The sequence below is a fragment of the Cnephaeus nilssonii genome (assembly GCF_951640355.1).
Source record: "Cnephaeus nilssonii genome assembly, chromosome: 12".
NCBI classification, from domain to species: Eukaryota; Metazoa; Chordata; class Mammalia; order Chiroptera; family Vespertilionidae; genus Cnephaeus; species Cnephaeus nilssonii.
This window is the reverse complement of record NC_137083.1, coordinates 71,399,146-71,423,868: the sequence shown is the minus strand read 5'-3', so window position 1 is coordinate 71,423,868 and position 24,723 is coordinate 71,399,146. Positions and strand designations below refer to the sequence as shown.

Genomic DNA, 24,723 nt, shown 5'->3' with positions numbered 1-24,723 from the left:
GCCTAAGCCTCTGTTCTGATATTGAACCTCTGGACTTCGGTTACCATTCCTTTCAGGGGGACTGGCCCTGAGGTTCTTGACCTGGCCTTTCCCTTTCCTGTCTCAGCCCTCATATGGACAGAAATCCTTCACCAGTTCCTCTGAGACCAAGCCATGACTTAGACAGTAACTTCCTGAAGGTTTGGAAATGATGGGAGAACAATACTGAAGGCCTTGCATGTCATATTCAATGGGTTAATATTGGACTAAAGGGAATGCAAAAGCAAGATACATCTATGCGGGGTATCAAGCTGACATTTTTCAAAAAACTAACTTGTCGGGGAAATTCATTCACCAGTAAAACCAGTTTGCTTTTACCCTCACCCCCAAATAAATGCACCTGCTTGCTGCTTTCATTGGCTGCTTGGGCCTCCTGCAGGCACCACACCGAAGCTTCCCATTTCAGCTGTTTGTTGGATGTCTAAGGCAGGGCTGCATCACTGCACTGAACAGTTTCAGAATTTTTCTTAACTGCTTAGAACAACACAAAACAAGCATCCTTTGGAAACATACTGATTTTATGTGAGAAACTGACCACACTCAGTTACGGAGGAAATATTCAAGAAAACGGTTTGTTACCTTAATTAATTTTCCCCACAGTTTTATTGATAGTAAATACTATTTATATATATGTAAGTTTCTATCTAGTAGTAGTTAGCAGTTTTCCTGCTACTTATTGAAGTATTTAAAAATAATTTATATAAACATTGAATTCTTCACTTTGTCTATTTACCCTAACAACGTAAAGGGCAATACAACTATAATAAATTTGCACCTGATTTGCAAAAAATAAAAATAAAAAAAATAACACAGGAAAGAATCCGGTACAGTGACTTGCTGTTTCTCTCCAATGAGTGATGCTGAGAACATTTTCTGGAAACTTAGGCCACAGTCCATGCACAACACAGGTCCTATTTTCTATTTTGTCTTGAATCTTTTCTAAAGGATCTCTTGTTCTATTTCCTTTTCTTTAATTCTTAAAGTAGGCTGCAGTCAAGGTGCCATTTCCAGCCTTCCCTTTTGCTCCTCTCTTCATATCCTCACAGCCCTCAGGCTTTTTATATCACCATTGTGGCCAGCTCAATTCTTCATCAACCCTTCTCCCTACATCATTTGCTTAACCCCATCTAATGTTTACTCTGTGGCATCCTGTCAATACATCCTTGCTCATTTGACATGACTACTTTTTAAGACAAAAATTTGACTGCTAAGGACTCTTGGTGTTTAGCCTCATAGGAATCATTCTTAGCTTACCATCTAACTTTTCTCAATAAAAATTTTCAATAAGCTCCTAATTGCTTCAGTGCTAAAATCTTGGCAAAGTTTTGATGGGCCTTAAATCTTTAGTTTTTAGCATTTTAAGCCTTCAGGTCTACAGAGGCTATTCTCTACTCTTAGAATTTAAGAAACTTATAAATATTATATACCACAGAGACGTCTGAATTTAAAAACAGAAGCAGTGGAATAAGGAAATGCATGCATTGTTCAGGCTAGAACATCCTATTTTATATTGATCTGCCCCAGTTTACTGTCAGAGCATAATAAGGAGACATAACATCATTAAGCTTCTACCATGTCAAACCATGCTCAATCCCCACAAGCATGGAAGGTATATATTATTTTCATCCCATTTCACAGATGAGGTTATTCAGACACCTACAAGCTGAGGACCTTGCTCTAGGGTCTCGCAGCCAGTGTGGCTAAGGCAGAATGTAACCCATGCCTGCCAGACAACAAGCTGACACCTTAAATCACTCTACCAGTGTTTTTAAAATGGGCGTTGGCCAGCCCCTTGGAGTTTATGGTCTCTAGGTTCAGTGGAGTCTATAAAAGTATTTAAAATTAGTGTTTGCATATCTAATTACAAAGAATTGTTTTGGGAGAAACCAAGATGGCGGCATAGGTAAACACCTAAACTGCTGCCTCGCACAACAATTTCAAAACTACAACTAAAAGACAAAACGGACATCATCCAGAACCACAGGAAGGCTGGCTGAGTGGAAATTCTACAACTACAAGGAAAGAGAAAAGCACACTGAGACTCAGAGTAGCTGCAGGAGGCAGAGTTACTGAGACGCGCGTGCGGAGAGGACTGGCAACTGAGTGCGTGGCTGGCTTTCTCAAGCGGGAGGGAGACAGAAGCTCCCAACTGTGCTGAACTCCAGTTCCGGGCGAGACTCTGGAGACCCAGACTCATATGGGGTGAAACTGGACTGTCAGGAAAGAGAAAAGCACACTGAGACTCGGAGGAACTGCGGAAGGCAAAGGTACCGAGGCGCGCGCGCAGAGAGGGCGGGCAACTGAGTACGTGGCTGGCTTTCTCAAGCGGGAAGGAGACAAAAGCTCCCAACTGCACTGAACTCCAGTTCTGGGTGAGACTCTGGGGACCCAGACTCATTCGGGGAGAAACTGGACTGTCTGGCAGCAGGCAGAACTCGAGGGCGGCTTTCTCTCAGAGGTGCTTGCAGTGATTATCACGGGACACTGAGACAACAGGGGCCTGTTAGGGCAGGGCTGATAGGAAACAAATGCTGTCTGCTCCGCCCTGAGACTCCCCATCCAAGCTGAGCACAGAGGCTTTTGCAAGACTTCTCTCATAAGGGTGTCTCCAGCACAGAAGTTCTCCCAGCGTAGACACAGCTGATCCTCACAGCCAATTGGCCTGGAGGTCAATTCCTCCCAGTGATACCAACAACAATCAAGGATTAACTACACCAAGACTGTGCACACAGCCCACAAAGGGGTGCACCAAGAGTGTCCACCTCAGGTAGCTGGGGAGGCTGAGCCACTGGGCCCTATAGGACACCTAGCACACAAAGCTACTCTATAAACACAGGGAAACAGCCAAAATGCAGAGACAAAGAAACAGATCACAAATGAAAGAAGTGGAGGAAAGCAAATGACTGGATATAGAGTTCAAAACCACAGTTATAAGGTTTTTCAAGAATTTTCTAGAAAAAGCCGATAAATTTAGCAAGACCCTCGAGGATATGAAAAAGGACCAACTAGAAATTAAGCATACACTTACTGAAATAAAATATTATACAGAGATCTAACAGCAGACTAGAGGATCTCAAGAATCAAGTCAAAGATTTGAAATACAAAGAAGCAAAAAACACTCAACCAGAAAAGCAAAAAGCAAAAAGAATCCAAAAAGTTGAAGATAGTGTAAGGAGCCTCTGGGACAACTTCACGCATACCAACATCAGAATTATGGGGGTGCCAGAAGAAGAGAGAGAGCAAGATACTAAAAACCTATTTGAAGAAATAATGACTGAAAACTTCCCCCACCTGGTAAAAGAAATAGACTTACAAGTCCAGGAAGCACAGAGAACCCCAAACAAAAGGAATCCAAAGAGGACCACATCAAAACACATCATAATTAAAATGCCAAGAGCAAAAGACAGAGAATATTAAAAGCAGCAAGAGAAAAACAGTTAGTTACCTACAAGGGAGCACCCATACGACTGTCAGCTGATTTCTCAACAGAAACTATGCAGGCCAGATGGGAGTGGCAAGAAATATTCAAAGTGATGAATAGCAAGAACCTACAACCAAGATTACTCTACCCAGCAAAGCTATCATTCAGAATTGAAGGGCAGATAAAGAGCTTCACAGATAAGAAAAAGCTAAAGGAGTTCATCACCACCAAACCATTATTATATGAAATGCTGAAAGGTATTCTTTAAGAAGAGGAAGAAGAAAGAGGTAAAGATAAAAATTATGAACAACAAATACATGTCTATCAACAAGTGAATCTAAAAATCAAGTGAATAAAAAAATCTGATGCACAGAATAAACTGGTGAATATAATAGAATCAGGGGCATAGAAAGGGAGTGGACTGACAATTCTCAGAGGGAAAGGGGCGTGGGGGGTGAGGGAAGAGACTGGACAAAAATTGTACACCTATGGATGAGGACAGTGGGGGGGGGGTAAGGACAGAGGGTGGGGTGGGAACCGGGTGGAGGGGCGCTATGGGGGAAAAAGAGGAACAATTGTAATAATCTGAACAATAAAGATTTATTAAATTTAAAAACAAGAATTGTTTTGCCAATTATAAAGACAAACTTCTCCAAAGGAGAATGAAATTTGGGTTTCTTAATTCAGCTTTTCTGAAGACTAATCCCAGCAACACCAGGGTGTCTTTGTAAGACTTCTTCCATGAAGATGTTTTTGTTGTAAGTTCCTGCATTTGGCTAAGTTGAAAAACCCCTATATTGTGTCCTATAGATTCTCTTCCTGTCAGAAAAAGGGCAGTCCACCTGTTTGAAAGGTATCCCAACTTAACAAATGACCTTGCCTTAGAAATCCTACCTAGAATTTCTTTTAGGTTCTTAGATGCTATGTTTTAACTAACTTATTTAGTTAACTTGAGCATTCAAAGGAGTGTTAGTACTTCACTTTTTATTTGGGTGTATGCCATAAAGCAACTAACATACTTCTGCACCTATATCAATTTTCCTGAGGGAAACAAACATTAAAACATTATTTAATTTTCAGATGCTGGCCTAAACCCAAATCCTATATAATAAAAGCCTAATATGCTAAGTGTCCGACCATTCATTCAAATGTTCGACCAGTCACTATGATGCACACTGACCACCAGGGGGAAGATGCTCTGACCTGTAAGTTAGCTTGCTGCTGGGGTCAGGCAGATTGGGACTGGGCAAGATGGGCCGGACACACCCTGGAGCCCTCCTGCGGTCCCTCCCCAGCCCCGATTGTGCACCAGTGGGGTCCCTCGGACTGGCCTGTGCCCTCTCACAATCCGGGACCCCTTGGTGGATGTCAGAGAGCTGGTTTCAGCCCGATCCCTGCAGGCCAGGCCGAGGGAACCCACCGGTGCAGGAATCTGTGCACCAGGCCTCTAGTACATTTATAAACAGTTAAACCCTTTTGACAGGTCAATGCCTCTGAGTTACTGAAAATCAGAACAACTTATATCTTTCAAATATGTATGCTTTGAAACTAGGAAAACAAGGAATATTTATTACTGGACTGTGCAGTTAATTGTCTTATGCAATAACTTATTAACTTAAATAAGACATTGTGATTTCTTGAGCACTGTCATTCTTTGAAAACAGTGACTGTGGGTGGGCTTAGCTAGGAAATGTAAGGTGTGGAATTTTTATTTGTGGAATTCAAGAACATTGCTCTTGACTAACCATATATAGGCTTTCTCCCCAAAATGTATACACACACTTTGAATAATTAAAAAGGCAGTGTTTATTTAAAAATTCATTTCATTTTCAAAACGGAGCTACCAGCTGTTAATGTGTGTATACATTTGTGAGGGGGGGGCACGATAATTCTCAATGACTAATGAGGCCAGTCTAAAAAACATTTTTCTATGAGTAATAGAACTTTACATGGAACTGTAAGCACTTTGTTAAGTTATTCTCTGCTTTGGGACTTTAAGCCTGGGTAGTTTTTAATTCATATGCTATAAAAAGATCTACAGCATCAAGCACATACTACTTCTGAGTCCAACAAGACAGCAGTGAGGCTGGTAGAGCTGATCTCATTTCTCAAAAGGCATTCAATTTTATGAACTAAGGAGACTAATCAGAAAACACATTAAACTAAGTGAAGGTTGTGCCTCATAAAGATGTTGAATGCTGTTGAAGGGAGGGTTAAGATGAATAGGAGGTTAAAGCAATCTGGCTCTGTATTCAGTTCAATGTTATCCTTTTCTTCTCGATTGGTAATTCCTTTTTAAGAGTGATTTCTTTTGAATCCTGCCCAGTTCTCTTGGTTCAGATGCATTATTTGTTATGTATATTAAATGGCATCACAGGACCTATTCTTGGAAGTCTTTATTAGGCCCTAAGTTTACTTGCCTATAAGGTCGTGTTTACATCTTGGACGATATCCATTCCTGTTTACTTTGGAGGCATTTCCTGCAGAGAGAACTTAGAAGTATCTGCTTTGTCTGGGCGCCCCAGTGCTCCACAGCGCTAATCTTGAGTGGTGCAGGGTTGGGTGGGGCATGAAATAGAAACTCTGGATGCCTTCACCCTCTGAACTTCTTCCATATAAAATACAGGATGTCAAGGTAAGCTTGAATTTCTGATAGCAAATAAATTCCGTTTGTTTGCTAATTCTGGCCACCCTATTATAGACCTTAGTCTCTTCATTTGCAAAATGCAGTTAATAATCCTACCTACCTCTTAGGCTTGCTCAAAACTTGGTGCATGTGTGTATATATTTTATTTTTGATAGCAATTCTTGTTAGGTAACCTGTCCAAGGTCATGCTCAACTATTAGAACTAGGGTTCTCATTCCAGAACCCCAGCCTCCATAGTACAAGATGATGTAAATAGCTAAGAACCCCAAGTAGCCAATAATAATGTGAACATTATATTAAAAATATAAATATCAACACAGTTGCCATATGTTAATTTTGTTGTTATTATTAAACCTCACCTGAGGATATTTTTCCATTGTTTTTTTTTTAGAGTCAATTGAAGGGAGGGGGAGGGACAGAGAGAGAGAAACATTGATGTGAGAGGGACACACCAATTGGTTACCTTCTGCAGGTGCCCTGACCTGGGCCAGGATCCATCCTGCAGCCGACGTATGTGCCCTTGATCAGAATTGAACCCGGGACCCTTCAGGCCACAGGCCGATGCTCTATCCACTGAGCCAAACCAGCCAGGGCGCCCTATGCCAATATTTTATTAATAAACGTTGGGAAGCTTACTATCCACATCAGTCCTATGTTTATTTTATGGCTGAAAATAAAATTCAGGGAGGTAGACATTTCTCATAGTTTTTCTAGTAAGTCTATTTTTAAGTCATTCAAACATATCACAGAAGATTTGAACTCTGGAACCTGTCACTGTTTTAAAGTGGACTCTAGAAAAGTTAGCAATGCATAAGCATGAAACCTAAGCATTAATTTCTCCTGCAATGCTCAACACCTGCCGAGTGCTTCACGGGGACCTCGTTCGAGGCTCTCCAGACTCGAGTCTGCAGCCTCAGCTCCTAGCACTTCTCAGTCATGAGCTCCATCCACCCTGGAGCCCTCGTCACCCTCCGCTCTGATGTCCTTTCCGTCCCAGCGTGTTTCTTGGTCTGGTCGTCCCCCCATCCTGGAAAGCACCCTCCCTGTCTCCCCATGGGAAGTCTTTATCTCCAACTCGAACACCCGGTTTTGTGACACAGCCTTTCTCTCCCCAGCTCCCTGGCCCTTCGGCTGATTTTCCTATTCCACACCTAGCGTGTTGCTTGCCTCCCAGTTGTATTTCACGGGTCTCCTTGACTAAAGTTTAGTTTCTTATGGTCAGGGGCTTCTTCCTCTTATTCTTTTCCACATATAACTTAGCGCCCCGAATAGCTTTTCCCAAAGTAACTCAGTAATAAATTATCTGTTGAAACAAGTTCAGCCCAGCAGCTCCGAGGAACGGTGTTCTGAAACGGGCAGTGTCGTTAGTGGAAATTTTGTGAATCCACTGGAAAAGGCTAATTGGCGCTGAGCTGTTCACAATCATTAGCCGTTACATTTCTACATTTAAAACATTTCCCCTGTTGTTTAAAAAAAAGATACATATTTATTTTAGAAAACTTGTAAAATAAAGACACACACAAAGGGGAAAAATAATTCCAAGGACGGTGGCTGCTGCTACTGCTCCTTTGTTTAAAATACAAAAATACCGTGTGTGTGTGTGTGTGTGTGTGTGTGTGTGTGTATATGTGTGTGTGTGTGTGTGTGTGTGTGTGTGTGTGTGTGTGTGTTTCTCAGAAATTCTCAACAGAGACAACATGGAAAGGTAGATGAAAACATGGGTGAACACAACTGGACTTGAACCCACCAAGCCCAGCACTTCATGATTGTGTGACCCTGGTCAGTCCCTTCATCTCTCTAAGACCCAGTTTCTCATTTGAAAAATAGGAATACTAATACTGTTTTTTCAAATTCCCACTTGGGTTTTTGAAAGATAAAATTATAAAACATTTGACAGTGTTTTGCACAGTTGCAAATAATATTTGCCTGGATTATTTATTTATTTATTTGCTTATTTATTGATTGGTTTTAGAGAGAAGGGAAAGGAGGGGGCGAGAAACAAAGATTTGTTCCACTTATTTATGCATTCATTGGTTGGTTCTTATATGTGCCCTGACTGGATCTAACCCCCAACCTTGGTATATCGGGACAATGCTCTAACCAACTGAGCTACCCAGCCAGGACCTATGTGCCTGTTTTTTTTATTAGTATGTTAAACTAAAGCAAAGATGAGTCTATGGATACCTGTAGTGATCAGACTGAATAGTTCAATCTGAACTAAGTAACAGTTCAAATTGAGTTTGTGCCTATCTCTATTACCTACATTACAGATAACTTCACGCAAGGGAAAAGAATGAACTTTTATTGAGCACCTACTACGTGCCAGGATCTCCGCTATTGGCTTTATGCTTGTCTTCCTGGAGCACCATATAATACACTTTTACACATGATAGAACCTGAAATTCAGGGAGCAAAGCCACTGGTATTCCATGGCTAAGACTAATGTGGGTCTCATTTCAAATCCCATGTTCTGTCTTTACCATAGGAAGAGATACCTTTTAGGGAAAGTATTTTTTATGGAGTCCCTCTTAACCTTATTATAGAAATGTCCAGTGATTAAAGGGCAGGATTTTGCTGGATACATGATTTTGATATACATTCTCTCTTGAAAGGTAAAAGAAGTTGTGATTATTTCATATTAGGGAAAGAGTAGACTAATTTTAAAGCCATTTTCAACCCCCGGAAGGGAACAAATGGTGACTATCGGCCAAGTAACTTGTGCTTGTAATTCGCCTCACCTTATCCTAAAATGTAACTCAGAGGCTTTCCTCGCACGGCTTCTCTACCCCTAAAGAGAGCCACTGAGAGCAGCTGTGGGGTGTCTTTCTGGATAGAAAGTTTGTATTGAACAAGGTAAATTTATCTTTCTAGGACTCTCTGGAGGTAGAAAACAAGGCTCCATCAAGGATGAGTTTCAAGTAAACATGAAGGAAAGAAACATCATCACAAATTCTGCTGGAGTGGTGAGTAAAATGATACAGTCGCACCGCAGATCCAAAATGATATTACCATACAAAGACACATGAGGGTGCTCTAACCAGCTGTTATAATAAGCGAATTAAACTGCTCAAATATTAGGGGGAAATTAAGGTCTTTTGTGAATGGCAGTGTTGAATTACGACTTATAGCACTGGCTAAACAGAATCATCTTAGAATAGATGTGTTTTAAATAAAATGTATTGGTCCCCCCACAATGTTAAAAAGTATAAGATATTCATATTAGACAATTGGGGAAATACAGAAAAGCACAAAGAAGAAATAAAACGGAACTAATGTTGCGGTCAGCCCTGGGTGGCTGGGGTGTGCTAGACCAGGCCCGCTGGAGATTTAACTCGGGAGGCCTGCCTTCAGCCCAGGCCCAGCCTGTTCTCATTTTGATTCCACAGACCTTCTGCCTGCACGAAGGGGGAGTCGGGAGTGGGGGTCTAACGACGGCAAGGAGAGAATTAGAGACGCATGTTTATCTCAATACATTCACTCTCGTTAAAGTTCATACTCACTGACATCATGCATCTCCTTGAAAAAGTCTGCCCACCCACCATTAATTAAAGCCACATTTTAAAAAGTCAGCGTGTGCACTTTTATTCCAATCAAAAGTAGCCTCCTCAGTTTTGCAGAGTAGGCAGGAGAATATCTGAGGCCTGACAGCTGTTCACCTCTGCACAGTGAGGAATCATGTGATTTACATTACAAGTCATGTTTATTCAGGGCCTACAAGATAATAGCTAAGATCTGCTGTCCTAAAGACCTGGAGCATTTGATAGCTAATGAACTATTTAGCATAATTAATATTTGTTTTGACGAGTCAACATGCTCTTGGATACAGTGTGTGACCTTTATCTGTAATCTAAGAGATCTAACGTTATTTCCTGCTTCAGTAATTAAGCAGCACACTCCTATCAAAGACACCACCCGTTATAAGTTATGCAGGCGGCATCAATGTCAAAACAAAGTCACTGTACATTGTCCTCTATCCAAACTATTGCACAAACAGTCATTACCAACAGTCGTAGGATTGCACAACCATAGCCTATATTTTTTGGCAGTAGTCACTATAAATTAATAAATTCATGAACATAAGGAATGTTGACTTTTAAAGTTCAAGAAAGGTACTATTTGTAAACAGTTCAGGTCACACTCATCTTATTCCTTGTACTAAGCAAGAGTTCTTTCCTTTCAACTCCTGTTAAATGACATTTGGTCTCTCTGTGAGCTTAATAAGAGAGTTTTCATCCAAACAGATCCGCTTTTTTTTTTTCCAATTCTTTTTTTATGTTAAAGACCACCCCCCCAGACCTTTCAATTGTATGCTGATCTTTCTTTATATATTAATATCAAGCACATTTTAATTTTATGTTGACAAATGACAAATTATGTTTATCTCTTCTCACTGGCAATCCCGATTATTCTCAGATGACCCTAACTGTTTTTCATGCAATTAGAATGACACGAGCTTTATTCACAATGGCAAAAAATGGAAACAGGACAATGGGAAAGTCAATTGTGGCTGATTCCTGGGAAGAGGCTGCAAATGTATGCCGGAAATGTATATCTTATCTAATCACACAAGTGTGGCTGTATCTGTGTGAAAATAAGTATTATAAATATATGAAAATAAATTTCCGAGCTACATACAAGATTAGTGTGCTTCCCACACTTTACGTATCTTATGCCTTGGTTAATCGGTTAAATATGTCATTACCCCAGCCAGTGGGTGCTTCTTACCAAAGGCACAATGGGCAGCATGCTGGTTCTCTAGTTATTCTGGTGATGCCACCATGCCGAAAGACGTGGCTTAGCGATGGATCCGAACACTGTCCTTTTAATGGCTTCATCCTAGGCCAGTGGTCGGCAAACCGCGACTCGCGAGCCACAGGCGGCTCTTTGGCCCCTTGAGTGTGGCTCTTCCACAAAATACCACGGCCTGGGTGAGTCTATTTTGAAGAAGTGGCATTAGAAGAAGTTTAAGGTTAAAAAATTTGGCTCTCAAAAGAAATTTCAATCGTTGTACTGTTGATATTTGGCTCTGTTGGCTAATGAGTTTGCCGACCACTGTCCTAGGCCACAAAACCCCTGGTCTAGCAGTGGAAAGCTGAGTTCCAGTCTTGAGTTTTCAACTGATTCTCCGTGTGACCTTGAGCACCTGAGGGCCTGTTTCCTCATCTAATAAATGGGAGGTAGAGTCAATACTGACCAGTGAGTTCATAGCCCAGGAGGTGAGTAAGGATAGAAGATAAGGGATAGAGTACCCCTTTGGGGCCATGTCCTCCCTCAGTCTACTTCTCCAGTAGCAGAAATCCCAAGGTACGTCTGGTTCTAAAAAGAGCATCCCTGACTCCAAAAGAAGCCAGTCAAGTTGCTTTCCTGGTGAGTTGCTTTCCTGACATGTTTGAGAGAAGATGTTCTGGGTCTTGATATCCTTTAACTGCAAGCATCCCAGGTCCCATTGGTATGTGGGATGAAGCACTAGCTGGCCTGACCCACAGATTCTACCTCCTGTCTAGAATGACAGTCTCCAGGGGGACCATAAAACACTTGACTCTACACAATGCCAAAAGCAATGGGTGGGCTCCTTCAGCTCAGCTGAGGGAAGAAAGGTGGAGCGCGGGCGAGGTATTCCAACCCAGTCTGTGGTATTCTTTTGTTTTTGTTTTTGTTCACCTTCACCCGAGAATATTTTTTCCATTGCTTTTTAGAGCCAGTAAAAAAGGGAGGGAGGGAGAGGGTGAAGAGAGAGAGAGAGAGAGAGAGAGAGAGAGAGAGAGAGAGAGAGACATCGATTGGTTGCCCAGGGATTAAACCTATAACCCAGGTATGTGCCCTTGACTGGGAATTGAACCCGAGACCCTTCGGTGCACAGGCTGATGCTCTAACCACTGAGCCACACTGGTCAGGGCCAGTCTGTGGTGCTCTTTAGAACAAACAGCTTGGGGCTGGGGGACCGTGGGGATGCATGGCTATGCATGGCTATGTGGCATTTTCTCATCTCTAGGAACGTGTAAGGTCAGCTCAGCTTAAGTGACGGTAAGGCCATGCCGCCTACACAGCGAGCAGCGCGCAGCCCTACCTTCCTGCCGGCTCTGTTGTTGTGCAGGTTCATCAGGGCTCTGGCGTCCTTGCCCTTCCGTTCCTTGGCATCCACGAACGCTCGGGCAAACTTGATCCCATAGTCAATGTTATCACTGCAGCCGCCCCAGTCGAAGGTGCCCTTGCTGTCCTTGGCACTTCCCTTCTTCTTTGGATCGCAGGAACAGGATTTTAACTCTCCTTGGCTACAGGCCCTGGTGATGGCAAATACAACTCCAGCTGAGGAGATGGCGTAAACAAAGGCAGATTCCCGACTACCTGAAACAAAAATGCGTTTCTTAAAAGTGGCCTGGAGGTGCTAGTCCTGAATGACTTTCAGATGAGGGCTGGTTCGTCCTTGCTCTGCCTCGGACACACTGCAACACTAGGCAGAAAGGGACTGGTCGTCTTGAAGGATTCTTTTCTAGAGCCAAGGCTCGCTCTTTAAAAGGAATCATCACCATCGAATATAAGCGGCTGTTCATTTAGACGCCTGTCTGGCCACTGTCCTGAAGGTAAACAGAGCAGAAAAGGAAGGACGGCGAAAGCCTGCCTTGCCCAGCTGCCGACTTCGCGTCAGCCTCACACACGTGCTTGCTTAACCCAGAGCCCTCCGCGTTCTAGACGAGAGGAGAGTAGCATTTTTGTTTTTTCATCTGTACATACAGTCCGAACTGTACAGTTCTTTCATTACATAATAGATCTGGGCTATTCCATGATACTACATGAATAAAACCTTGGAAAAAACCCACAACTGCCAAGCCTCTAGGCATTTCTGAGGGCACTTGTATACATTTGATATTTCAGACTGAAATTCCGAATTAAAAAAAAAAAAAGAATCTAGGGGCTGAGGTGGGGAGAGAATTCAAGGCCGTGACCAGCCCCCAGCGCTAACACTGGAGCGCGCTGGCGAGGCATCGACTTTGACCAGTAATTGGGAGATTGTTGAAGGCAATATGCAATATCCCAGTTACATACTACGTCTAACTATGACGGTGAACTTACTTTCTTCTGGAACACCTGCACTAATCGCTGGTATGGGGAAAAGACAGTGCAAAGCTTTCCTTCGGTTTTTCTGGAAGGAAACAAATTTACCGCCTATAATTAGACCTGGGCAAGAACCCTTTGGGGTGATTTCTTAGAATTGTTCTTTATTAGCACACAGCCTACTTTCACTTGCAGGCTGAAAGGTACATATTTCAGAGCAATAACTACATTAAATTATTTTAATAATCTGTAGTAACTCATAACACAGTGTTGTGGTACAGTGACAGATATAAGGCTCTTTAGGGTCTGTGTACACCTCATTTTTCAAGCGGAGCTGTATTTCATTGTTATTAGCACGCCTTTTTATTAATGGTTGCTGCAGCAAATATATTAACAATCAACATCCAGGCTGAACAGCCTCCTGCCAATGCAAGGCAGAAAACAGAGCCATTTGGCGATTCAGTATGTCAAGACGAGTGTGACTTTTTGAACCACACAGCTGGGAGAACAAACCACCTTTCCGCATCAGAGCCCTGCTTGGTTCTGTCTGTCATTCAGCGCTAAAATTTACTATATACATTATATAATGCCCTTTGCAATCTTTACTCTGCTAGTCTCATTATTAAAAATCAGGAAAACATATCTACACCATATTAAATGGCACTTACCTCAGCCCTCCAAAAATATCTGCCCCCAAACCTCTAGCCATCATAAAAAGAAACCAGTCATGCTCTGTGGTTAGGTAAAGTCAATTATATGAATATTTGCTATAGGTAGCAGGTGGTGGTCTCAAGAGGAAAATGCGATGGTCATGAGGGCTGTTTCAGAGTCCCAGGTTATAAGGATTACCGATTTTCTAAGTGGAATTGAGTTGTTTTATAAAAGATGGTGACTAACTGAGGCTAATGTGGTTTAATCCCAGGTTGTGGCTCTCAGATAAATGAGATTTTTATTATACCCATTTTACAGTTTAGGAAAATACCTTGCATTAGTTATGCCAAAACCACTGAGCTGCTAAAGCCTGGTTTTGGATTGGAGTTCAGTGTCCACATTTAGAGATATCACATGGAGGGGAAATTCCCAAGTGCTTAAGGTACTTAGCACTAGCCTTATTTTTTTACTGAGAACGGAGAGAAATTTTATGAGGTGGTCTTTTAGGAGGAAAATATGGACGATGTCAATGATAGAATGCCGGTGGCCAGACAGTATTTTGAAAGTAGTAGAGGAATAAATTGTCTAGGCAAAGCATTCATCCTGGCTTAAGGTACAATTGCATCGACCTGTTGGCTGAAAGAAAGAAATCACTTAAAATCTGCTGCCTTTCGGAAATAATTTCTAAAGCAAAAATACCTTTCACAATATTTGTCACTTATTATTCAAGCACATCACTAAATAGAGAGATGTTTATTTATTTAACTAAAAATGTAGCACAGGGACTGGTTTTTCATTTTACCTCCAGATGTTTTGGTATCGTGTTAGATGTGGCCTTAAGATGTTTTCAGTTAAGTGTCTTAGATGAATCACTAAAATGCTATGTGTGAAATAGTAGCACATTTCAAGAGTTGGCTTTCTAACAAAACAAATTTTGACCTTGGGGCTCTTCTTAGAAAAACGGATTCTTTTTAAAGCCATCATAATATGAAATAAAATCCAAATCTAAATAGTGATATTTAGACTTCCTGATGTGTTACTATTCGTTTCTCTAATTTCTGGGTTGAGATAAGTCAAACAATGTCCATACTAAGTGCACAGGCATAGTTTTTGTTTGCAGTCAGGGATTGTTACCTGGTAGAGCAGAACACTAGACGCTGGGCTTGTTGGAAAGTTATGGGTTCAACTCTTTTAAAATGCTGGCTTTAAAAAAATTTTTATTTTTATTTTTTGCATTTACAAGGATGAGACCTAATGACCTTTTTAAGGTTCATCCAAGAACTCTAGAGGTATATTCTTGCAGGGATATATGGGTGTAAGTTTCTCAGCCTGTGACTGGCGATAGTTTGTTGAGTGAGTGAAATGCAAATGTTACTAAAAATGGGTGTCTAACTCTAAGCTGGCTAAAGCAAAAGAGGCAAATGTTCTCCATTTCTCTATGACCCTGGGATGTGTTAGTAACCTTTATGTTCTTCCTATAAATGGCATCGCCCTTTGCCTTCCTAGTCATCTATAAGGACACATTTAGGTTTCCAAAGGAAGTTCTTCACAATTCTAAGATGTGCATTTCCCTCCAAGCAATTAATTATAAAAATTTTTGGAAGGCTTTACTGGAATTTCATGATGATTTCCAGGATAAACTACCTTAGGCCAAATTCAGCCCTCCCAGAATCAACGCAAAATCATCACTGACAGTCACAGGAGTTTACATAAATGTCCAGGAAGAAATCTGGCCTTCTATGAAGAATGGAAAGAAATTGTGTAGCTTGAGTGTTTTAAGTTTTGAGTACTTTGGCAAAGCATTCAAGCTTCATCTGAAAGAACTCTGAAGGAAACACAAGTTAGAATCTCTTATTTACTTGAGGCCTTAGACTAAGTCAAACTAGTTCCAACCTCTTCCTTCTCAGCACTCCACAGCTCTGAAGAAACAAACACTGTCAAGATTAAGTTAAAGTATTTTATGAATGAACTCCCAGCTTTGGCAGGCCTTGAGGATTAGTGCTCAAAATTAGGTCCTTTGATTTGTGACCTAAAGATTTTCTTCAATATAGAGACATCTTAATGGATTTTCATAGACAGAATTTAGAGGTGATCATTTTATAAATGAGAAGGACATTTAATTTGAAATAATTGGGAAATGGTTGTGAGCACTTTGAAAAGGAAAAACCCTGATGTATCTTAAACACCGAGAGCCTTACATAATTTGTCCGAAGGTATCTTGTGCTAAATATTTGCAAACTTTCTTTGACAAGTTCCGGCACTTTAATTGATTCACTGGCGAGCTAATCTAGGTGAAGTCTGAAAATTCCATGTTGCTGAAATTTACTATTAGCCTTTCAAAAATGTGCAATGTCATATCAAAACTCCAAAAGGAATGCAGAAGAATATAGTTCTTAAGCTAGAGAATAAAATTGCAGAATATGGCCATAAATTTACTTGAGGGATACACTGAGAGTGAGTGCACTACGCCCTGGGGGGATTTTAGAGACATTCAGTTATGCATTTGGCCTCATAAAACCCCGGGGCTGTGATGATTACAAGATAGAAACACCCTCTGTTAAGCATTACCAAGTGTACAGCCTGGATGATTTTCTTAGGGATGGGGGGTGGGGTGGGCAAAAACAAGTGTAAAGTTTCCTGTTTCTGGGGTTCACACAAAACTTTTGTGTTTTCAGTCAGATTTCCCAGTAGCAAATGGACTGTGCTATTTCTTGGAAAATGCTTATAACACCAGGTTAAGGAACAAATTCTTAAAAAAATAAAATGTGATTTTCAGTTAATTTTCTCTTTATACCAACTCCTGAGCTACTTTCCACATTCAGGACTTTAAAACGTTTTTTATGCAATTATATAATGTTGTGGGTTTTTAAAAATTTTTTTAATTGATTTCAGAGAGGTAGGGAGAGGGAATGAGAGATAGAAACATCATTGATGAGAGAGAATCATTGATCAGCTGCCTCATGCACACCCAACATTGAGGATCAAGCCTGCAACCCGGGCATGTGCCCTAGCCAGGAATCGAACCTTGATCTTCTGGTTCATAGGTGGATACTCAACCACTGAACCATACACGCCGGACAATTATATGATGTTCAATGCTCCTAAGTGAAAAAACACACACATACACACAAAACAAAAACAACCCAACTATGTATTCATGGTTCACACTCCTAACCCTCCATAAATACCCTTCTGCCTCAAGTGTACCTGGGAAATAATAGGTGTTCACTACAAGTTCATCCACTCATTCACTCAACCATTCAATGAATGAATGGTGTCTGCAACACACAGAGCATCAAGTGAGATGCAGAGAAGGCAGGCTAGTCCAACCTTAGAGAATTTACAGTCTACTGGGGGGAAAAAGTGTAATTTAGATATAGGGTGACCCAAAGCTGAATAGCTGAATGGGAGGTCAAAGGTGGTGAGCAGAGATTTGTCTCTGCTTTTTAACAACATTTACGCGTTATTGTAATAATAGCCATCTATGGCCAATAAAAGATTTGAGCACTCCATCCTCATCTTCTGCTCAAATCCTCTGGAAGGTGCAAGTAAAAAAGTCAAGAAGGCTCTGTGGCTGCTGCCTCCTTTCTCCCAGAGACAAAGTCTGAACCTGGAGGAACAGGAAGGGGCGAGATGATACTGTGGCAATAATCTGGTTATTAACAGGAAAGGAGTAAAGGGAAGACTAGATAATACAGGCATGCCATTTGTACAGCTTTGCTAATTTAACACTTTCCAAGTCTGTTCCCGACTGACTGGACAACAGCCGCATGCCCAGGACGGTCCCAGTGACGTGGGAAGGTGCCCACCTGTCTGTCAGTCACACCTGGGAACAAATTAGTGGCCAGAATAGGTGTGGCCACTGCAAGGGCTGGAACCCTGAATGTTTAAACTTCTGAACAAAGGAGCAAGCTCTCTTGGTTTTCACTCTCTTGGCTCTTCCGGACCCGGGCTCCCGGCTCTCCTGCTGCAGGGCTGTGCTCCCCTGTGCCCACGCGGCCCATGGCCACGTGGGACCCACACAATGGACTGATGGGCTTTAATCAGCCTGAACGCTGAGCTGGGCCCAGCTGCAGCATGCAACGGAGTTCTGGACCCCCAGCTGCCCCTCTCTCAGGGCTGGGCTAGGGACACGGGACATTGAAACCCGAGGGATGAAACTCCATGCAAACCAAGTCTTTTTCTACATCTCATTCTCCCAGGCGGGCTTCTGAAAAGTCTTATTTCAGTGGTACCCCAAGAACCTCACGCTCACTCGTGTCTGAGAAATCTGGTGCACTAATTCCTCCAGCAACAGATAGAGCCAAGAGTTATAAGACGTCAGCCTGGGGTCTACATTCTAATCTATGGCCAGCCTCCCACACAACTTTAGGCAAGTTCCTTGATTTCTTACGTCCTCATCTGTAAAACAGGGGCAACGCCCCCCAACAGGACAAGCTTCTGACTGAATAAAATGCCAGGAAAAGATGAGCAGGGGCTTCGAAGACCAAATAAAGGGGGGAGTGTGTGAGGGGAGCGCCCGAGGAGGGGCCCGGGGGCTGGAGACTTACTTCGGAGCAGGACCCTGCCGAAGAGGCTGTGGTCCCTGTCCAGGGTGTTGCAGTTCCAGCGGTGCTGGCGGAACTGGTGCTGGCACTCGGTTGTCCACTCTGCCACGCCCAGGCCGATGGCACGCATCACGTCCGGGTGTCGGTGGCACAGCTGCCGCTGGCGGCTCACCAGGCCCGGCACGTTGTCACACATCACCCTGGAGGCGCCGCCTGTGGCTCTCATGTACCTGGGAAGGGCCAGCACAGAGGTGAGCACACTGACACTGAGGCCCGAAGCCACGTTTCCTGGGAGACTGCGTTCAAAGCGCTGTTTCAAATATGAGTTCCTTATCCTTTCAGGGAGACTGGAAAGCAAAGGTTATTTAATTTTAGTTCCACGGAGAAGCAGCACAGCAGGCATGAGAAGAAACCTGGTGGAAGCCACCCCAAAGTGGAGCGATGCTGTCTTGGACGTGAATCCAGGGCCAGCAGATGACGCTCTGGGCGGTCAGGGAACAGCGTGAGCAGGGAGGGGCAGCATCCTTTGGGAAGAGCCTTCAAAGACTGTTCCCAAGAAGGCTCTGATCTCAATGATGAAATGTGTCTGGACTTGGCTTTGGGGGGAAGCCGACCTTTAAAGCTTCTCGCTCGCATTCATTTGACCCGAATGTTTAAGTATGTTAAGAAACTGTCTGTATCTGTCTAATCGACACCTGCTGGTATCTGATGTTACACTCTCCTCACAGACATGCCGTTCTTTCGGATCCTTTAAATATTTCCATTTTCTAGCTCTTCTTGGCCTTTATAGAGAACCTTTGGAAATAGTTCTTTCTATTGTTATTAAGGACACTAAATGTTTGGAAGAATCAAACAGTATTATAGCTCCATAAAGTACTTTTGAAAAGAAACTTTAACAAAAAAAATTACATCATCATCTCTGCCCAGATGTTCTCTATTAGTTGTGAAATGTTTAGAAAAGGTACCTTTTATATAACCAAAGCTGCCATAGGTGTCTTTTGAAGCCATCAAACAAGGAGAATGTCTTTTCTTGCATTTTCATTACTTTATATGATCATAAAATCGTTATGGCTGTGATTTCCAAAAAAAGCATATTTAAGTGACAGCCGAGAGACAAAGTGACAAAAAGACTGGGCAATAAATAATGCTTAACCATGGAAACAGAAGTATCATCTTATTGAAAAAATGGTCATTCTGATAAATCAACCTTTGATCCCGTGTCAGCAATGTCAAGGCTAAACGCCTTCCCATCCAAAGTGGCCGAAGGAGGACTTGAACCCCTCTTCCCATCAGTGCTCTGCCATGCTCCTTTGGAGAGCTCCCTGCCCTCTTCCTCTGGCCCAGACTCCTCACATTAGATTCCCCCAGGGAACAGGTCTTTCTGAATCAGTATTTTAGTATCTGCTGGGAAACTTCTAGGTGCAAGGACGCCAAAGAGCTCTCCATTCCCTCCTTTCAAGATCATTAGGGAGGAAGATGTACAAGCGTTTCTGGGTGGGTAGAAAAGCTCCCTTTGTAAGGGGGCTAAGACCTGTTCTGTTCGCTGTGCAAAATAAATAAATAAGTCGCCGATCAGCGTACAAAGGACAGCAGCCCAGCTCCTCCGGGGGCCCCGCCCCACCCCCAGCCCCGAGCTCTGGGGAGGCGGTAGTCTCTACCTGGAGGCAGCAGCGCGGCGTGCTTCCCACCCATGGGGAGAAGCACTAGGAATGTGGAAGGACGGGAAATAATGCAAAATCACACGCTCGCTCGGGGCTCCACAGCCCCTGCCTGCCTGCATGGCCCCTAGGTTTGTCTAGAGTTTTTTGGGGGGTATGGGAGAGTGGCGGGGGGGCAATTGTAGTTTTCAGAGTCAACACACACACACACACACACACACACACACACACACACACACAGGTCTCTTAATGGGATAAGAAATTGGCTGATTTTGCTGTCGTTCAGCTGGATCCAAATAACCCAAATATCAGAATCAGAGCTCTCATTTGAGGGGGTTGTGGGTTCTTTTTTCTTTCTTTCTTTCTTTTTTTTTTTTTTAGTTGTCAAAGTTGGAATGGTCTTCAGAGGAAAAGCCAGGGGCTGGGGGGATCAGGGCACTGGGAGAGGGCAGCAGCCAGGGTTGCGCCTGGAACCCGCGGAGAACCGCCGCGGGGAGAGGGTTTCCCTGGCCAGCGCGGTCCCCGTTCCCAGACGGAAAACCCGCCTCCCTCCCGGGCCGGTCTGCGTGGACTTACCACCATGAAGAGCTGACCTCCGGCCTGAGCCAGGTCAAGAGCAGAGGGAGCCAGAGCCAGATTCCACCGAGAGGGCCGTTCATATTAACCCCCTTGCGTCCGCATCAGGTCAGACTCCGTGTGCGGGCGCCATGCGTGCCCCGAGCAGAGGCGCTCAGCCCCGGGAGCGCCTGGTCCCCGCCGCCCGCGCCGCGCCGCGCCCCGGCCCCCCGCCCGCTCGGTCCGCAGCGGCCACTGAGTGGCGAGACTCGCTGATAAAGTTTCCAACGACGAGCCGGGGAGCGATAAAGGCCAAGCCGGCCGCCTCGCCCACAGCCCAATTCCCCAGGCGCCCAGCGCCGCGGCCCAGAGCTCTGCGCACCTCCCGCGCCCAGTCCGCTCGCTCCCCACCCGCCCGGGCGAAGCCGCGGGAGGGGGCGCTGCGCTGGCGCCGGCGGGGAGGGGCGCGGGGTTTATCCAACAGACGAGGCAGTGATGGCCAGAGATGTCTGTGGGCGAGCTGGGGCGGGGCGGGAGGAGCACCTCCGTGCGGCCTCGGGCTCCCGCGGAGGCAGGTAGCTTTCGGGAAGCTCCCAGCCAGAGAGCCTCCGAGGGCTCCCGCCGCGCGCGTGGCCAGGGTGGGCGAGGCGCCCCTCCGGCGGATCCAAGCCCCGGAGCGGGCGACGTGGGGAGTCGAGGGAGGGGACACGGAGATAACTGTGCGCAGGGCGCAGGGACCGGAGGCGATGTTCCCTCCACTTGTAAACGTGGAGTCTGTGCCGGGCAGGGATGGGGAGGGGGGGGGTCGGGCCTCAGGGAGAGGGAGGCGTGCGGCCCGGATGGCTGGAGCTGGGCTTATATACGGAGCGCGCAGGGAGGGGGCCCGCGAAGGTCCGTGACCCTCCCGACCTCCCTGAGCGTCCTCGGCCCAAGCGTCCGTCCGGGGAAGACGCGGTGTGGACGCCGCACACCCGGCTCTGCCCAGCTCTGCCCGGCGCCGCGGGAGCGCCAAGGTCCCGGGGGAGGGACCGGGCAGCGAGGACCCCCGGGCAGCGCCTCCGCCGCCCTGGCGCTCAGCCGGGGAGTTTGCGGGGTGAGGGGGCCTTCTCGGTCCTGCATTTGTGCCCCCGCAGAGCCGAGCGAGAGGCACGGGCTGCGGGTGGAGCATCTTGAGCAGCAATTGGCTCGCAGCCCCGCCGTTTATCACCGGAAAGGAAGACCGGGAACTCGGGCGTCGGTGAACGGCTCCAAAGCTCTTTCCCGGGGCGGGACCCCGCCGCCGCCCGCCCGCCCGCCCGCGGGGAGTGTGCCTGGGGGAACCCGGAATTTGGGGAGGGGGGAGCCCGCGGGGGGGAGCGCCACATTGTTCGCCAGGCGCGGAGGGGTGGCCCTCCGGATGGGGAGAGCCGGCTCTCCCCCCACCCGGTCCCCGGCCGGAGCGGCAGTCCCGCCGGGAGGCAGCGCGGTGAGGGGCTGGAAGGAGCGCGGCTCGGAAACGCCAAAAACCTGAAAGATGCTGTCATCGCCACCCCGTTCCCCCCGCCGGGCCCTGGCAGGTCCGGCCCCTCCCAGGCTGACCCAGATACATCCCGGTTTGGGTCCGGAAAGGGAGGGGAGGGAAACCAGCCCCGCGCCACCCACGACTCGGGAAGAGCAGGGCTCGGAGCCAGGCCGCGCCGCCGTATCGCGGGCCGTGACCCCGGCAAGTTCGGGTCGGTCCGCGCAGGTCGCGAGGGCGGGGCCGGGGCGCTTCTTCCCCAGCGCGCGGGAGGGGACCAGGGAGGTGATGTGCTAGGCACCCAGCAGCAACCAATATGGGCATGCACCTCTATGCTCAGGATCACAAGCATGTTCCTGGGTGAAGCAGAAGAATAAGCTACAATTTAATTCCACCCACCCTTGCTCACAGTCTCTCACAGGGAAATCCAGACATTGTAGAAGAGATGGGTGGCCCCAGAGGAACCATAAGAGGCCAACATGCCACTTCCCAGTGAAGAATGCAGGGGTGTGGGTGTGGATGTGGGGAGATGTAGGCAGCTGTATGTTTCGCTCATGGACAAGGAGACCTGAAGCTACCTAAAAAGCTCCTCAGCCCACCTCAGCATATGGTGTCCTGGCAGCTCAGGGGAGTTGGACACCTGGAGTGTGACCATCAGCTCCGAGGCCCTGCCTCTCCGCCCAGGGGAGTTGTCCATTGGCCAGGAGATCTGCCCTTCAGTTGTTAGTGAGGCCAATGGAATGGCCTAAACCTGAACCAGACCTCCTGGAAGAAGAATGGACCATTCCCCCAAACTAATGAAATCCAGCCCAAAGGCCTTCACCCTGGGGCAGGAGGAGAAGTAACAGGCGACTTGAAGAGAGGGAGTAAGGCTTGGTGAGAGGCAAAGGGGGGAACATTTCAGTTAATGAGAAGCTAAATCCAGATGTGAGAAAAGGCCCACACAGACACCCCCTCCTGACCTGTCCAGAGGCGGTCTCGGCCAGAGGACTTGTCTCTGCCAGACCTGTGATTCCATTTCCCTCCCATTCTCCACCCCTTTTCACTTACGACCCATTATTAGCTCCATACAACTTCTTTTCCTGCCCCACAGGCCCGACTTTCCCCTCTCATCTGTACCTGTTCTCTTGATGAACTGTTCACATTGAAGATAGGAGATACTTTGAAGATATTAGAACTTTGGAAATGCTCACGAAAATTAGGAGGAAAGAGGGTGATTGCAAACCTCAGTTCTCTTGCAATAAGAACTGCCATCCCAAAGAAGAGCTAATAATGAAGTAAATTGCACATGACTTCAGCCTTGCTATAGCAGATGATGAGGTAAGGAAAGACAGGGTTAAGAGTGCCTTTAGATCGATGAATTTCATGTCTGATTTTTTTGGTTTGTTTTTTCAATGAGAAATATCAGAATTGACTGTGAAACTCATTCACAGTATACAGAACCTGATTCTTTTTCTGAAGATTAATGTTAGTTTGCTTGTAACTTCAGTATAGCATTGTAGCCAAATGACTCAGTCTATTTTCTTAGTTAGATCCATTGTTTGTCTAATCTCCCAGGGCGGAGAGAGAGAACTAATTTACTACCAAACCATCTCCACCCTTTAAAAATGGATAGTCGCTTCTAGAACCAAATAGTGATTTGTCTTTCAGTCTGAACTGCCTTCTTCTTAAGGCAGTGTCTCCTAATTTTTAGCTACTCACCAACCAATGATTCAAAGTTCAAGTATCTCCAACTTAGCTTCAGTGACCTTTGTGTATTTACAGGACAGGTCAAGGATGGGAAAAAAAGAAATGTGTACTTTTTGTACTTTCGTCTAAGAGTATCAGATACATAACAATATAGGTTAAGTTTGAAATTTGAAATTTGTCTGCAATGCCCTTAAAACATTGTTCCTGCTGGTTTGGCTCCGTGAATAGAGGGTCCGTCTGCGGACTGAAGGGTCCCGGGTATGGTTCTGGTCAAGGGCAAATACCTCATACCTCAGTTGCAGGCTCAATCCCGGGCTCTGGTCAGGCATGTGTGGGAGGCAACCAATCAATGTGTGTCTCTCACATCGATGTTTCTCTCTCTCTCTCTGTCTCTCCCCCTCGCTTCCCCCCCTTTCTCTCAAAATCAATGGGAAAATATCCCTGGGTGAGGATTAACAAAAAAAAACAAAAACATTGCTCCCTTTCCCCTTTAGTCACTCCTGAAATTTAATTAAGCACTCTTACCTATTCTTTGTCAGAAATTGCTTTTAGGAAAAGTTCTATTATCGGTGATTTAAATCTCAGTGTGCATTTAAATTAATGTGCACCAAAAAGTACTCCCAACATGATTTATTCCCCTAGTAAAATAACCTCTAAGACTGGACAAAACTAGAGGAGGCAAATTTTTTCAGGGATCGGTAGGAAACACAGCTGTGATCCTCGAGAGAAGGGAACCACATGAAGTGTGTTCCACAACTTTCTCATAATTGCCCTGGTTTTTCTGCGGAAGGGTACTTTTCCTGGGCTGCAAGAAGCGGAATCCAAGCAGAGCAACAGACTCAGTTAAGGAGGAAGAGATTAGAGTTTTGCACTGTTGAAGTGGCTGAAGTTAGCAGGGTAACATATCTGAAAATAGGTAGCTGTGAAAAGGGAAGTTCCACAGTCTACATGGAGATTCACCACGG

The 24,723-nt window shown here is 45.2% G+C and overlaps 1 protein-coding gene across 1 annotated transcript in view; it reads right to left on the bottom strand.

The window, feature by feature from the left end:
- Positions 1-20,920, bottom strand: part of WNT2 (Wnt family member 2) — a 67,850-nt gene extending 46,930 nt beyond the window's left edge. The window contains exons 1-3 of the mRNA XM_079785444.1: positions 20,593-20,920; positions 18,362-18,588; positions 12,175-12,452 (exon numbers count right to left, since the gene is read on the bottom strand). Of these exons, the coding sequence (XP_079641570.1) occupies positions 12,175-12,452; positions 18,362-18,588; positions 20,593-20,675 (588 nt within the window). The 5' untranslated portion in view covers positions 20,676-20,920. The remainder of the gene's footprint in view (positions 1-12,174; positions 12,453-18,361; positions 18,589-20,592) is intronic.
- Positions 20,921-24,723: the final 3,803 nt, after the last annotated feature.